The sequence below is a fragment of the Leuresthes tenuis genome, unplaced genomic scaffold (genome assembly GCF_036924035.1).
Source record: "Leuresthes tenuis unplaced genomic scaffold, fLeuTen1.0.hap1 SCAF_6, whole genome shotgun sequence".
NCBI lineage: Eukaryota > Metazoa > Chordata > Actinopteri > Atheriniformes > Atherinopsidae > Leuresthes > Leuresthes tenuis.
The window spans coordinates 26,698,218-26,714,938 of record NW_027325360.1 but is presented as its reverse complement, the minus strand read 5'-3'; the positions used below and the strand labels follow the sequence as shown (position 1 = coordinate 26,714,938).

General features: G+C 41.2%; 1 protein-coding gene across 3 annotated transcripts; it reads right to left on the bottom strand.

Annotated features, from left to right (window-relative positions):
• Window positions 1-2,347: 2,347 nt before the first annotated feature.
• On the bottom strand, window positions 2,348-14,638 carry cdca2 (cell division cycle associated 2). 3 transcript variants are annotated; one of them, XM_072388488.1, is made up of 14 exons: window positions 14,529-14,638; window positions 13,863-14,097; window positions 13,534-13,670; window positions 9,545-9,710; window positions 9,023-9,174; window positions 8,181-8,289; window positions 7,175-7,503; window positions 6,832-6,883; window positions 6,659-6,733; window positions 5,868-6,001; window positions 5,666-5,728; window positions 5,406-5,477; window positions 3,947-4,106; window positions 2,348-3,822 (listed from the first exon to the last, which is right to left on the bottom strand). In XM_072388488.1, exons 2-14 carry the CDS (start codon window positions 14,050-14,052, stop codon window positions 2,918-2,920), a joined length of 2,544 nt encoding a protein of 847 aa, XP_072244589.1. In that variant the 5' UTR covers window positions 14,053-14,097; window positions 14,529-14,638; the 3' UTR covers window positions 2,348-2,917. The 3 variants fall into 3 exon arrangements, with proteins under 3 accessions (XP_072244589.1, XP_072244590.1, XP_072244591.1); XM_072388489.1 differs by having other exon boundaries at window positions 5,406-5,474; XM_072388490.1 differs by lacking the exons at window positions 13,534-13,670; window positions 13,863-14,097; window positions 14,529-14,638 and adding an exon at window positions 9,992-10,194.
• Between the last annotated feature and the right edge of the window lie 2,083 nt (window positions 14,639-16,721).

The following is a 16,721-nucleotide window of genomic DNA, read 5'->3' as shown; positions in this document are numbered from 1 at the left end:
GTGGATTCAAACCAGCAGGACATCTGTGATTTGAGGTAAGTGTTCATCCTGCACTGCACCAACCTGCTATTATGCGTCAGGTTACAGAAACATCTCACCAAATTTGGGGGAAAACTGATGTAAAACAGCCACATCATCACATCTGAAGATGACATTTCCTTTTCATTTAACACTGAAGGTTATATCCAGCAAAGTCACCACTGAAGCTCCCTGATAAGAATTCTGTACTCCTACAAAACAGAGAACAGCCAATAATTCAGTGGATTAGATTTTTTTTCCCCTCCTGCTACTGCTGCTCATCTGTGACAGTCGGGAGCAAAGGGACTCCAGACATGTCCAGACATAAGGCATATTTGTGCTGGTATGCCACTGGTCACTCTGTACTTAACTCAAACCATACGGTTTACGTCCTGGCTTTCAGTATTTCCATCCACAGACTATCTCAATGCATCTTCATATATTCAGTATTAGAAATTTAAGCTCAAGCTCCAAGACATCTTGGCAGCCAACAAAACTGCCAGCTTAACAAAAAAAAAAAAGCTCCAATACAGCGTGAACGTGCCCGGTGGCTTCTGCGAGATACAGACTTCTTTCCCAGTAAACTATGCTGATTTTTGGTTGGTTTAAATATGAGAAAACCCATTGTACACTTTGTTGTCTGAGTGCTGCATGCAGAGGCAGCTGTCTGAAGCAGGTTTGAACCAGTCACAGCTGTAGCATGCAGACGCAGTGTGACAGCAAACCAAACCGAGGAGCTCGAGGGTCTCTTGTTGTTGTGCTGCCTTTGTTTTGTTGCCCTCCTCCTGCTGTCTTACACTCTGTAGGAGAGCTGTGTTGGGCTTAGAGATCCTGCCTCTCAGCATCAATAATAGAAGCTCACAAAACCGAGCACAGAAAGGGCCAAGGCAGCGGGACAACTTAATACCATTCAGCTACTAATTAACTAATTGAAAGACGAAAGTCTCTAAATCTGGAGGTATAAATGACTCATTATGCCTCTTTGTGTCTTTGCAGAAAGTGTTCATCCGTTTTAAAATGAGGCGTAAAATCAAGTGTACAGTGAGTGTGAAATCTGGCGGCTCAGCCCCATATTTGTCAATCGGCTCAATGCTTTCTCATTACTGACAGCAACAAGAGCCTATAAAGAACTGATTTATTGTTGCTTTTTCTTTTTTTTTGCTTTCGTTTTTGTATACAGGAGCCAGAGGTGGAGAGTCAAGTCCATAAGGTCAATCACATGAAGCTGTAAAGAGAGATGTTCCCCACATTCATAAGGGCCAAGTGCAGAGGAGGACAGGAAGAAGAGGCAAAAGATATAGAGCAGGACAGCTTCAGCGGAAAGAAATAGACTCCATTTTTTATAAGTCCTCCCCTCCAGCTGTCACCCCACTCTCCGTCCCATGGGGGGTTGCCACGGTGACAGGAGGCCACATGTCTTGGGGGCGTCGTTTTGGTCAAAGGACCCCATTGTTCTTGTGTTAAGCCGTCTTCACTATGCCCGTCTGCCAGGGACAAGGGCTTCACACCACTTACACACACACACTTTCCCGCGTCTTTTCCCACACACCCAACACCCACTTGTATAGAGGTGCAGCAGTTTGGCTGCCAACTCAAAACAAAAGTACCTAGGCACAGAAGATGGTCCAAGTTTAAAATGAGAATTTGTCAAACAGGGGCACGCAGTCATAACTCCAACAATTATGGAAAAAAAAAGCAAAAAAAAAAAAAAAGTCCGAAAGCAACTTTTACAAAGGAAAAAACACAAAAATATTTTTGCTCAACTCTCAGAACAGTTCCCGTGACTTCTTTCGAATCATCGTTGTTGATATAGTTGACAAACGAGTACCTGGTTACATGCAACTCTTTCAAGCTGCCACCAGATGGCAGCGTATCCCCACTGCTTCAACTCACCACATCACTGGTTATGAGTTTGTCCATCCATCTTGCAGTGAAGATACAGACCTTGGCAGACAGTTGGGAGCCAGAAACCTCTCATGTCCTTCAGCCAAGTGATGGACTTGATGTACCGGGAGGTAGTCAATAATCCAGCGGTGGATAGATTACAGTCATGCATCATTCTGGGAGCCAATTTTCCAATGTGAACTGAATTTGAAACTCAATTTGTTTCTGCTCTCTCTGTTCTGCTCTGACAGACGGATTGAGGAAGTAAAGAGCAGCTGATTTAAATCTATAACTGGTGGAATGAGAGGTTGAAGGTCAATTTACTTGCGTCTGGATGTGCTCAAAATGTAAATCAGAATGGTCATACACACAGCAATTTATTCAGTTAGGTTCTGTGAGAGCTGCTGTACTTGAACTAAAGCGACCACACAGCTGGAACCACATGGAAGGAGAGTGGCCGTTTATTGTTTGGATGAATTCTTTGAAATGAGACTAAATCATCTGGTTAAATGAACACAGTTTGGTTTAATGGGCTGTCTTTACACACACAACCAAAGCATTTAATCACAAGTGGAGCTTAGCAAGGTGCATTTTCACATTTCATTACTCTGAAAATACATTAAGCCACCTGTTCAGACTAGAAAACTAACCACCACAACAATTTGAGTGTATTAAGCAGTACAGCCATCTTTATATATCCACTGAAGTAGATATTGACTTGAAGAAGCTTGATCTTGTGACTTTGGAGGGGAGCGCTGAACATACACTGTGATTTCCAGCCGAGTGGTGGGATATTGATTAGAAGGTGGTCAGCAGAGATGATTGGGCTCTCAGTGTATTGACTGGCAAGGTTTCAAGAGGGAAAATGGTTAGAAATTACTGGTCAGCACCAATAATTCAGTGACCAAAAGCATCAATTTTTTAGCTAATGGAAAACAATTGGTCTCTTTGGAAAATCAAACCATTTGACTTTAGGAAAACAACTCAGGGAAGTGTAGGAGGGGATAAGGAATTATTAGTCATCACCATTTACTATTAGTTCATTTAATGAGGCATCTTGCGTCCCCTCGGGGACAGGCAGAGCAGCACTGAGCCGGCGTCCGCGGGTCCTCCTGCGAGCCTCTTTAATGGACTCAGGGGAGGTGCGAGGCAGCCAGGCGAGTCCCGCACTCTTGCTGGAGTGCTCTGTGTTGCTCCTGTTCCTCAAGCTGCGGCGAACTGAGCGCTGCCCTCTAGTGGCGACAGGTTGGAACACATCCTCAAAATTAAAGTCAGCCTGCCAAGGAGCAAGGTCCACATAGGACACCCCCACTTCTTCCAGGCTGGCAGAACTTGACTGGATTTTCTGGTCCTGGCCATCTGCTTGGTCTCCCGGTCCATTCCCGTCCACATCACAGCTGCTCTGGTGTTCCTCTGTGTACTTTTGCTGCTCATGTAGAGCGGAGCGCCTTCTGCCACGTCCGACTTTCTTCAGCACTGGCTCCGTCTTCCTGGACTCCTCAGCTGCAGGTGGGCAGTCCGAGGTGGATACTTCCAGATTAACACAATCCGATTTCCTTGGTTCGGTGCTGGAGGCGCCTGCAGAAATCTGGATACAAAGTTCTTTAACATCAACTTCTCTGGTCAATGGGTCGCCACTTGAAACCTCAAGGCTGAAAGTGGTTTGATCTTCAAAATGCTCCTCTGTCTGCCCCCCCGCCTGGTCCAGAAGCTCCTCACTGTCAACAGCGCTGACGTTTTTCTTCAGTCCTCTTTTTCGGACCGTTGACCCAAGCAGCCGGTTCCCCTTTGCGTCACTAGAACTGAGAGACGCGACAGGAACTCCTGACGGGTTTTCCGGGGCTTTTGTCACAGCAGGATCACTTGTTGCTCCAGTGTCCTCTGCCATGTCAGCGATGTCGACAGATTCTTGCTTTGGGGCTGATAAGAAAAAAATAAAACAATAAAAATTTGTTTCACAGATGGAAAAATTCTTCAGAAAACGGTTATTTATGGGCCTTAAAAAACCAGCTGGGCTTAGAGCGTTACGGCCAGCACATTTTACCTGTGCAGCTTACAGCCTGGCGTGCTGCTGGAGACTGGCTGCTGAGGCACAGCCGCTCTGTGATGGGGCTCAGCGTTGGATTCTTGGAGGCGTACGCACGTAAGCCGTACAGAGAGCGGTCCACGTCTTTGTTCCATCGTCGATTGGCTGTGGAAGTCCCCTGCAGAGCGCCGCATAAAAGACATTTCAACTGACGCATCACCCCAAATTTCTGTTACTGGCTGGCAATTGTCCATTTATTTATATGGACCATCATTCATTTTAAAAAGGGACGGGAACTAATTCTCATCTACAACTTTGTTTTTGTCCTCAAACACTAAAACATCTACATATAGAGTAAAGAACATTTGCTGTAAAATGTTTAGGTGGACAGCTACTGTCAAAAGCAGTGTTCATTCCCTTTACTTGTCAGTGTTTTTGTGCTTCAGCTGACAATTACTGCAGTGGACATCCACAGCAGGAAAATGGCGAGAGCTTTCATTCAATCTCCATTTAATCTAATATGTGGAAAGGCGCCATTCATTCATTTGAGTTCATAGTTTGCTCACTCAGACCAGAAACACCACGTAAGTCACTTCATTTTTTAATCTTTGCCAAGTCAGACATGATTCACAAAGCTTTTTTCAGTCCCACAAAAAAGGTGCATCAAGAGTTCTTTGAAGCAGACCAAAACCACCTTAAGTGAGCATATAAAATCTTTTTTCTATTAAGGGAGGATTTTTACCATGTCCATTAACCTTTCCCTGTTCACATCATTCAACTGCTCATCAAAAACAGTAAAGGAAACCTGGCTACTAACTGGTGGAAAAGTGAGAATTATGACTACTCAAAGGTCACTCTGAAGTTACGACGCTGAGATTTTGAGAAGTTAAGATGTTTGTGTGATAGGCTTGACATACATCAAGCCATGATATAAACTTCAAAACTTTGAATCTAGAATCGCTCTTGGCAAAATAAATGGTTGATAGGATCTTCAGATGAATGACACTTTGTGCTTCAGACAGGATTATACAGCACTGAGATCCCACTTTTAACACATTTCATCAGCTCTTCTCTCACTCGTTGGATAAGTAGACCAATGAGACATTCAGACAAATACATATTCATGAGGTAAAGCAGTTCTGTGCGAGACCTGCTATAACTTTGATTCTGCAACCTCATTACATTAAAAAGCAGTGTGATTTGTTCACAACAGGCAATTCTATGAATACAATATTATACGACTCAAAGAGAGCACAATCAGAAGGGGTGCATGCATGTCAGATCTGTGTAGGGATGCAATTTAAAACCCCAGGTAGGGGCAACACTTGGGTATATAAAGATATCTTTAACGCATGCAAACGACGTTGTAGTGAGATTGTGCAGACATCAGCTCCAGGACTGCCCTCAACAGACACACGCAGACTCCTCAGTGATGCGATGTAAAGAGAAATCAAATGAGCAGACTCGGCCAACTCACCTTCATCTTCCCACCGGCCGAGCTGGCAGCAGACCGTGTCGACCTCTTCACAGGTTCGCTCTCCTCTGGCTGCTGGAGGAACAGAGAGTTGGCCTGAGCATATATTAAGCAGACTGTCTCTCACATCCAGTGGAATTAAAAAGTAGATTAGATACCAACATGTTATGACCTCTAAATTATTAAAAAAGACCATCTTGTCTGGCAAATGGAGATTTCAACAAGTGAGATCAAGCTGAGAGGAGTCAGTGGTAATAGCAGACCTTTCTCCTCCGCTTGCTGGCGTGTGTTGGAGCCTCTCTGGTGAGTTCCTGTACCGGACTGGTCTGCAATTAGAGAAAGTGTTTGTTAACTTAAAATACTGTAAAAGGATTCTATAAATGACAGTACTAACTGAATGGAGCGAGGTGCTGTACATATCTTCAGAGAAAGTGTGTAAAAGAGAAATTCTTAACATGTGCAGACCTTTCTCTTCCTCCTGCTGCTGGAATGAGCTGAAGCTGGACTCTCAACACCTGCCTCGGGCTGCTCCTCTGGTGCTGATTCACACTCATCCAGGACATCCATCAGAGAGCTTTTACTGGGTTTGGTGTCCGACTCTGAGGAAAAAAAATACAGATTAACACAGGAGTTTATCCGCCTGAAAAGGCCAGTACTGTTTGATGTGTCGGATGTGGTGATGTTTACCAATCAAACAGAACAAAGCCAAGCTCAGTTACAAGTGCCGTAACAAAGGCTCTGAATAATTATATAAATGGGATATTCCATTTCTTATCTATTAGAAATTAAAACACTTTAACTAGTTTTTGAATTATCTTTGTGGAGTACTGTGTGAATATTGATGAGGAAACAACTGAATCCATTTTGAATTGAGCCTGATAACAATAAGTGGAAAAGCTGAAAGACTCCAGAAGCATTTCATATGGACTTTAAGCACCTTGAAATAAGAGACCTGGAGGGACTATTTCTCTAAGGTACAATAAGGGCAAAGCATTGGAAAAGAACACAACAACATTGTATCAAAAGAGCTCCAGTCAAAGCTGAAAACTGTGGAAATTATTTGTAAATACAGATAGAAATATTAAACCTCTGTTTGATTTATCCAACGTTCTTTTATACTGGTTGATAGAGGCAATTTAAACAAGAAAATGATGGTGTTAGTCTCAAATAATCCTAATGAGGCCATAATGTAATTAATTTGACTGAACTACCAACAGCAGAAAGCAGGAAGGAGGCAGAGTATGACAACAATTTACCTGTCAGAACATGACAAAGCGACTCCTCGTGGAAAGCAGAGTTTAAATTCAACGGCTGCATATCAAATAAACACTCTGAAAATGCAACAAATGGAAAGAGCGATTATCATACAGAGTGGGATTGGATTCCAGGGACAATCAACTCTCAGGATCAGTCAAATGTAACGGTCAACCTGCATCACATGTCACTGCAGAGTCAATCTCATCCATCGAGGGGAAAATGATCTAAGACCACAAAATAGAAAAACAATTTAGTCCTTAATAAAATACACAAAGTCTTAATGGTTCTTTCAAGAAACGGTTAATTTCTACTAAAAATTAAACACAAAGCACCAGCACTTTATTCCTTATATAAAGTGTCAGTTAACCTTAACATTTTGTTAGCAATATCAAGGACAAAAAGCTTGGCAGTGTAAACGTTCAGTGTTTTCATCACTTGACATGTGCAGTGTAACCTCCGTACTATTATTACATACACGTTGCCACTCGTAGAATAACCCACGGCCAGTTTTCTACCTCTCCATCCGTTCCTCCACCGTCTTCTCCCTCAGATGGCGTTCTGCGCTTGCAAGGCATCGCAAGCGTCGGGGAGGCACCAAAGTCAGCGGGGCTGCCAAGCTCAGCCTGTGATTGTGGCGTCTTGGATTCACTCCTCTGCGGCGTCTTCAGCACCGAGCGTAGCTGTAAGCTCCCACCTGGGGTGGGTGCTCGTGCCGGGGTGCCCCCCTTCTGTAATGGAGTGTTGGGGGGCAAGTTCTTATCAAAGAACTCAGGGGAGAGGGGACCTCCAAAGCGCACCTGCTTCTTTTTCTTAACCGCTGATGTTGTGGTGGAATCGTCTTCTCCTGCAAGACAGCAAAACCTTACATGCATGAATAAGTCTTTCACCTTTTATAACACAGTGTCGCCTGTCAGAAGCAAAGATATTTCAGTCATTCTTGCTTTTATAAAAACTATTCTTGTAAACTAGACACAAGACGATCTCTTTCACACATAAACAACATTTCAGCACTGGGGTAGCTGAATTTGGCACGCCAAGTTACAGCGATGGTCATTTAAAGCGCTGAAATTCCATTGTTTTTCATTTCATTCATCTTAAACTATCAGTGAAATAAAGACAGATAACGCCTTATTTAGAGGCTGCATCTTTTTTTCGCTGTTCACTCGTTATATGGATCCTAAGTTATCTAAATATCTTCGGAAGGACGCCGACTTTCGTGAAACTGTTCTCAGTGAGTAGATAAGGTCTAGGTTTAAAAATACCGGAGTTCCCCTTTAAGCATGCTGATCAACTGTCTGCTGATACTTTTATGTAGTTAACACCACGCTGCTACACAGAAACATGCATGACGTTCTTTAACAAAGAGAATTCAAATGCACTCGATCATGAGTGTTTTGAGTCCACAACAATGAAGCCTTGCAGTCCAAGTGAAAAAAAGCAGCACCATCAACGAGCCTCAAAGGGAAAGCTAAACCAAGATGAAAGGCCAGCGACCCCAGCAAGGCCACAGTGTGCGTTTACCTGGAGGTTTCATCTCTGCCAGAGGAGCAAGAGAGGGGGAGGACCGCTGGGGTCCTGCAGCATCACCACAGGGCGGGCGGCCGGGGCTTTGAGGTTTACAGATAGCCTCCTGTTTAAGAGAGAATACAGAAGAGGTTTCATTCTGTTGCACTAACATGAAAGCGTCAACATGCTGATCAGAGAGAGCGCTCTGAAGGTCAGCAACGACTGACCTCTATACGTTAACGGTTTAACTTGAATCACAGGTTTTTGAGGAAAAAAACCCACAGAAACCCACAACGGCCAGACATTCGCGTTTAAGTATAATTCAGTTACTGATTAACCTGAAAGGTTTATTAGCGGAAACGTTGTGGCAGCATGGTAACATTACCAAGGTTGCTACACATGTGTGTTTTCAGTATTTAGACCCAACTAGCATTTAATAAGGTGAAGAACACCTCTGCATGGAGCTGGCACCTCTAAGTGTTTGTGTCGTGCAGAAGGAACCAGACCAGAGAGTGACTGTTAAAATAGAACTTTCCTTTTTAAATTTTCTGACCGATGAAACAACAAAGGAACAAAAATGTTATTCGATTAATAAGCACCCATATGTTGGTCTTATTTCAGCACCAGTGGACTTGTTGTGTACTTGCAGAAACAACCCAAACGCAGCTTTGCTGAGTGCATTATTTTCTTGCTTTTTAGAGAGACTTGCAATCTTTCACATGTAGCACAGAGATCTGCCATGTACAGAAGAGTTCAAAGAAAAATGCATGTTTAATGGAAGCAAAGTAGACAGAAGTGAAACCTTTAGTTAAATTATTTACAGCAGTCAAGTAAGTGAGCGAATCTGAGTGACGAACCTCTTGCTCCTTCGAACTGGAGAGAGGGACAGGAAAGCTGGCCTCGCTAATCTCCACACTGCAGCTTTCGAGGGGGCCCATGCGCCTCCTCTTGCTGGGCGTGGGCGTTGTTGGAGGGTTGTTCTCCTTCCCGACACTACAGCTGATCGCATCTGATAGAAAGAAAAAACATCCGTCGAAAAGGGAAAATTCCATAAACATAATAAAAACAAACAAACATCACGGTTAAAGACATTTTAATATATCAAACACATCATAAAACAAACAAAAACAACTTATAAAGCCTTGATCAAAGGCCTGGAGATTAAGTCTCATTTCAGTTTGGAAAGTGGCCCATTTAAGAAGCGGACCAAGCTCAGAAGAAATGACGGCTGTAAGATGTTCTGAGTGAGGCTTATACTGCGAAATGTAATAATCCACTGCTTTTGAACGATGCCTCCAGACATCATAAAGACATCCTACTGGCATAGAGCCTCATGGACAAATTAAACTATTAATCTAGTGGCAATGAGGCTGTCTCACCAGAAAGATAATCTCCTGTCCTGATGCATCCTCCAGTGTTGGAGTCCTTCACTGGCATTGGATCACAGGCATCACTCTCCACAACATCCATCAGGCTCTGGAAAGAGGCCATCTTCTGCCTCAGTGTGGAGGCAACCCGAGGAAAGAAGGGGCTACTTCTAACAAGCTAGGAGTTGAGATGGCAAAAATAAACACATCTACTCAGTGATGCAGCTTGACAGGTCATAAACTTCTGAAATTACAAAAGTGGTATTACTGAAGAGAATCCATCTATCACACACAATTCAGGAGTGTATGGTTTGCTTAGATGAGCATCTTTCACCAGGCAATTTTACATAAAGCCACACGCTCGAGTATTATCATCATTACCTTGTACAAAGCATTAGTAAATAACATACATCATGGAAAATTAGAAAAATGTACTGCTTTATTAGCCGACTCACTCACCCCATGGAGATTTGAGAACTGGTAGATTTCACAGTCAAAAAAAGTACCCAAAGTACAAAGAAACTTCTTTAACCACTTCTCCAGCATGGTGTACTGTCCACTTTATGCCAATGTTCATGTTCCAAACATGCAGAAAGCTGCCAGACAACATTTGAAAAACACAACTTCCATTTCAATGCTTAGCACATAAGAGCTAGTGTGCAGTTTCCTACTGGCCTGTATTTATTTGAGCCCGCCTCCTGGCCCTGATTGGTCAGTAACAAGCAGTCTTCAACAAAGGTTGAGCTGAGACAGGAAACCTAAGCAGGTTCTAAACCGAAGACATTAAGCAACATCTTTTTGTTTAACAAATGTTAGTTAATTAACTTACATTATAACCCTAATTCTAACATTTTTATTATGGGAAATATTAAGACTAATGAAGGACAGTAGAAGACTATCAGTAAGCAGAAGTCTTCAATGATGTTAGTGGACTGTTTTATGTGTTTTATGCTTTGAAAACAACACGCTTGTTCACTACTGTGGACACGGGGAATTAAACTGCAAAGCATTTTGCAAGCCTAGAAGGCAAATATACTGTATTCAACATGTACATCTATTTTGAATAACTATTTTTATAGGACTTATAGAATTATCAAATCATTACAAGGCATGTAGCATAATAGTTAGTATAGTAATGTATGAAAGTCACCGGTGTCGGATCATCCTGTGTACTCCATCACACAAAGCCACAAAGAGAGATGTTATCTTCTTAATAACATTAAGCTTTTCACTGAACAAAAACGTTGTCCCAAACAGAAACGGGGTGTAAATACGACGTGCTGTATTACAGACGATCAACACATCAGGAGCAGCTGGTGCACTTACGGTCGCTACACGTGGATTCAAACTTCATTTCTGTAAACGACAGATTTATTTTACCCATCATGTTGGTCAAAACCCTTCCAAATGAGAGAGATTCCAGTGATGAAGAGTAGATATCATGTTCATGCAATATCACAATATGCATGTAACGATGTAAACACAAAGAAACCGCTTTAATAGATTAGAATTACTATTAAACAGGTTGATGATTAAATTGCTGTTTATTTTCTCAGTTGCTTGATTCAGATTCTCAGAAAATATCTGAGCCCATCGCAACGTTTGCAAAACTGATGAAAGAAATGGCAGCAAGTTGACACGTCAAAATATGGTTCAGCCAAATGTGGATATTTTAAAGAAAAAAATGGACTTCAATGATTACAATTGATTGTTTTTTTTTTTTAAATGTTTGAAGGATTATATTAAAGCACAGGCATTTCTGCCTGTCATAGTTTAGTGCTGTTAAAGTTTGGCATCACATCGTCTATCAGTTTGTTTCCCCCAAAATTAAGCAAAAAAAAAATCCCATTTTAAGCATTTATTTTAGAAAATCTTATTCTCTGGGATAATTCAGATTATCGATTTTGTGCTTCATACTTTGCTGAAACTGTTTGTGGCCACTTACAGGAAAAGAGCTGCACCAATTGCCATTTTACAGAGTGCTCCAATTTTTCTGTGTGCCCGCTTTAAGCACTTCTAGTTTAAACTCCGAACTTTTCACAAAACTGGTGCTTTCACGTTTTTCCTTACCCCCAGGCAATCAATCATATGGGCAGAAACTGTCACACTGCGAACCAGGAAAATGGAAGATAAATTTTTTTTTGCGCCATCCGTCTATCCAAAGTGGTCGGCTATGACATGTCAGGCAGAAATGATCAGAACAAAGGAAGGAAAACCTCATCGTTGGTACCAGATTGGCTGGACACTAAATGATAACTGTAATAATACGATAGCAACAAAGCTAAAACAGTCTGTTAAAGTGAAAATGACATACAGTGTGTCCCACAGGTAACAGCAGATTATACAGAAGCTCTGCAGCTGTAACCCTCTAAAAGGAGTCCTACATAAAACTGTCCCCAGTTTAACTTAAAACTGGCCTGGAACCTGGCTCCCAATAATAGCAGTACTTCCACAAGATAACAATATTCATCGTACTGCTGCCAGAGACGGACAGTGTTAGACACACTGCCAGAGAAAAGTGCTCTGCTAACATGCGGCCAAAAATAAGCTGTACAACCGATATCAAAAGAGGGTAACCCTGTGCAAGAGGGCGGCTGAGTGGAGTCCAGAAGCTCACTCCGCACATGAAAACAGGGATATGAAGCCATGGTTAAAAAGCAAGCTGTTGGGCTCCATTTCTCTAGTATTTTGACCAAAGCACGCCACAGACATTTCATTAATAAGGAAGTTGGGTCATGTTTCTTTTCAGACCACCTAATGGAAACTGAGCCATGTTGATGTTCACAAGAGAGGCAGAGTTGAGGTTTCAGTTGTCGTTATGTTAACATCTTTAGTAAATAACATCAAACTGATGTCAAATCAATCACATATCACAGGCTGCCAAGCTCTCCAGTGCCACAGTAATCCTTTATAAATAATATTCAAAAACCATTTGCCAGCTGTCATTTTGTCATTCATTCTGCACCGTAACAGCAGGTGGTCCAGCAGTTTCTCTTTTGCTCCATACATTAGCTGAATAGAGTTTCGTAGGATGATTATTACCGTACTGCTCACAGCAGCTCTTGTGTGTTTTTTGTTAAACAAGTTGGACATGATAGCACATCTGCCCTCAGGTCACGATATGTTAATTTCACTGAGGATGATGCGCGGTTCCACAACGGCAATGTTTATCATTGCCTCACACCGCAAATTACTGCTTTAATTATTAAATCAGGCATTGCTGATAAAGTGAGGCCAGTGCTAAGTCAACTGAAAAAAAAATTATATACTATATATATATATATATATATATATATATAGGCAGCCAATAATTCATTAAGATTTAAGTAGCTTATGCAATTGAACATTACCGAGTGGCACTGCATGTCAAGCATAAAAGGTCTTTAAAAGTCTGAAAAAGATTCATACTTCTTGTGATTGGGCCTGTCACAGTTCCTGTGTGAGTGGACTGAAAGGCATTATCTTAGAGTGTCACCATTTTTAATGAAATCTATCATCTTTTCCTTTCTCACATATAAAAACAGCAGTGCAAAACTTGGGAGATATTTCCCATTTCTGGCATCTCTTCCACTCCGACTCTGAGCAAACAAATCGATTCACCTAATGTGTATCCAGTGGCGCTAATCTTAAATTACATTTGATGAACATCTATTGACGTTAACATCACAGATAAAACTGCACATCTAAACATTTGGTTTTCAAGCCAAATGCAAAAGAGGAGCCCAACAACAAGGAGTAGGCGATTTGTTAAGTTTGCTGTAAAAGGTGGCACAACTCCATTAATACCAGATGTTAAGAAAACATACAGAAACACAAGAAAGGACAAGTTTGTTAATGTGATTATTTGTATAACAGTCATCAAATAAAATGTCATGACATATCATGGCGATCTTGGTACGGATTACAGAGGCCAAATCAAAAGCCACAGTAATCTAAACATCGCCTCATTGTCTAGTTTGATGCAATGCTGTGCCAGATTTGCAAGTTGAGCAGCCTCTCACCTGTGGAGTTTGTGAAGTTGGTGGGGTTTTCATCCTCTGCTGTGCCATGAAACGGATAAGGGAATTTGTCTCCGGGGATCCCCGGACACCAACGCTGGACCTTCGCCTTGCTTTTATCTGTGCAACCCGAGACTTATCTGCAGCAAGAGGGAACATAAAGCTGCTTTTGAAACACTAGATCTGTACTACATATACAAACTTTCTTAACACTTACTGCATTCGTTTGTCCACTTAAATGGTTTGAAATGCATTTTCAGATATTAAACAATCAATGTTGGCTGAACGAGTAAATACTTTCGTATGCAGGTAATGAGAATCAGTCTACTCACCTTTGGGGTTTGAGGATGATGTTGATGGGGTAAAACTCTCGACAGATATTCCAAACTGACTAGGTGTGAGCTCAGAGAAATTTAGGGGGACTGATGGTTCACTTAGAACAGAGGGTGTGGTATCCTTTGAGGGAGACATATTCACCTGATCTTCTTTAGTGTCACCAGTGAGAGTCTCTACTGTAGCCATCTGTCTTGACAATATGAACGCATCATACAATTCAAGAGCACGTTACTACAGGGAAACATGGATGACAAGAGAGCATTTTCATAAAAATGTACATTGTTCCAAGAAGTACAGACAAGGACAACTGACAGCAAATGTCATTCAACATTTACGTATAAATATAACATCGTGCCAAAGTGCATAAAGCATACAGAGACGTACTTTAGCAGTATGCTAACAAAGCTACTACTTGTAAACATAAGAGGACATTCTACCACTCATGTTACGTTAATGTACTCGAATAGTTCGCCAATGTTTTAGAAGCTGTAGCAACGTGTTTGCCAGAAACATAAAGTAATTACTACACAAAAGGAAAGCAAAATAGTCCTAACCGTTGCTAAATGCTAATGATGGAAGCCTGGGATGACACACGTACCATACTTATTGGCTAACAGTAGCAGCAAGTGTTAAAACTAACAGACATCAAGTTAAATTCTTACCTCGTACACTCGAGTTAAAATATATACACACTATCATAAAAGGCAAAAAGTTTATTTTACAATAAACGTTTGCGCAAAAATAAATATGCTTAAAAAAATAAGACTGGTGGAGTAAGTGATTCAAATCACCCTCCACACTTAAGCAGCAGTGTATATATCACTCCGCCAAAAACTCAGAAATACTTGCTTAAAAAAAACAACAACTTCAAAACTTAAAACGTACCATCTATTTTGCTGTCAATTATCCTCATATAAATTAAACGACAATATTATTTAAATAATGTAAATTAAACATATATATAAAAAAGTAAACTATCATAGGAACTAACTTCTGTTTGTTCAACGGCCTGAACGGAAACGGAACTCGTTTAATATGAATGGGCCAATAGAAATTAAGAGTCATGTACCACCTGACCAACAGTGTGGTCTGGTTCTCATAGACACGTAAATTTTGATATCTTTGTATGTCTTTGCTGGTTCTCGCTGCAGCGCGATCGACTTTTCCAAAGTTCAAATGAGTTTCTCCTACCACCTTTTCTCAACTACATGGCGTTTTCCTACGTAGTGAAGGAAAAATACCTGAAGAAAAGAAGGTAGAGGTTGATTTATGATTAAACCTAACCCCAATAAAAAGAAAAAAATAGATTTATTGACGTATTAAACCAGGAAGTTCCTTTTTCATTTAAGTTGATACAGAGCCAAACTTATACCCCAGAAGCTTGTAAAAACGAATGAATAGATACAGACGTAACATAAAAGCAATCTTTTTACAGTTATCCAGCTAAAATGGACTTGGTTTCCTTTACTCTAGGGCCCCATCTGCTGTGGGGTGTCTTGAATACAACCAGCTGGGGCTTGGTGGTTGATTACGAGCTGTTGTTGAAAGTTAAAGCCTGACAGGTAGCTATCAAACTTTGCATATATGATGTGTGATAGCAGTACACTCACATTATCTTTCTTTATTCTTTGGGGCAAAATGACAGCGGGACATTAAAGTTTTTGATCTCTGCTTTTGATTTTTGATAATGAAATTGCGGCATTAAAAAAAGCTTTAACGTTCAGTTGATTTTTTTTGTTGATTAACAGTAAAATAAGTAATGCATTTGATCATGAATTACAGCACACTTGTGTAAATTATACAATGGTTTCAAAGGAACTTCAGTTAGCCCAAACAAATCTGTGAAGCCAAACAGGTGGATGAACTGTGGCCTAGTCCTCCAAATCTCAGTTAACCCTTACCCACATTTGATCTCAAACAAACACAGACCTCCTCCTTTTGTGAGATCTGGGAGTCTGTTGTGCAGCTGAGTACACTGAGAACAGATGCGGCTGTGAGCCTCTTTCCACAGCTGGGACTGCAGACCACATGAAGCATGTGCCTTCTTGTGTTGAAACCAGGCGAGTTTGTCTTGTAGCACAGGCTGGAGCCATGAAACAGCCTGAAACAAAAAGAAATGAACTAACCCCGTACATGTCTCAGTCCAGATGAGATAAGACTCAAAAATGACAGCTATCATTTATTTGGCAATCATTAGTTGGGCTGAGAGTTATAGTTTATTTCCAGGTGCATGTTGTTGATTATGGTTGAAGTTGACATAAAACATTAATTCAGATGATTTAACAGGGCTGACAGAGTCATATTTTAGGGGCAACAGACATCGAGAAAACAGTGTGTTACTCCAGTGGTTCTGCTCTTCACAATCAATCTGGAGAAAAATTGAATCACTACTCATCTTGTTTGAAAGCCTTATTTAGAATAGTAATTTAATGCATTTCAGTGTCTCATCATGACGATGAAGATAATCAGTGGGCCTGAGTCAGTGTTTGTGCTACCACTTTGAATGGGAACCACTCTGTATTCTGTTCAGATGCTATACTTGTCTCAGGTTTGTTGGTTATTGCAACAGTAAAACTACTTTTTTAATATAGGTCTCAGGCTTGGTGAAAAGATCGATCCACTTTCCCTCTAAACTGTGTAATTACTCTTTGACTGTGGTGGTTGTACACGAGTTTGCAATCACCGGCTTAAAATGAAATGGGGTGAGGTTATTTATGACATATGGTACTGCATGCCCATAAAGTCATTATAACCTTTCTATCATGCAGCTCATGACCATTTTAAATCAGACTCACTGCCTTGTTATATGCCAATAAATGAAAAAGCTGCACAGACACAACAACTCAACTTTACAG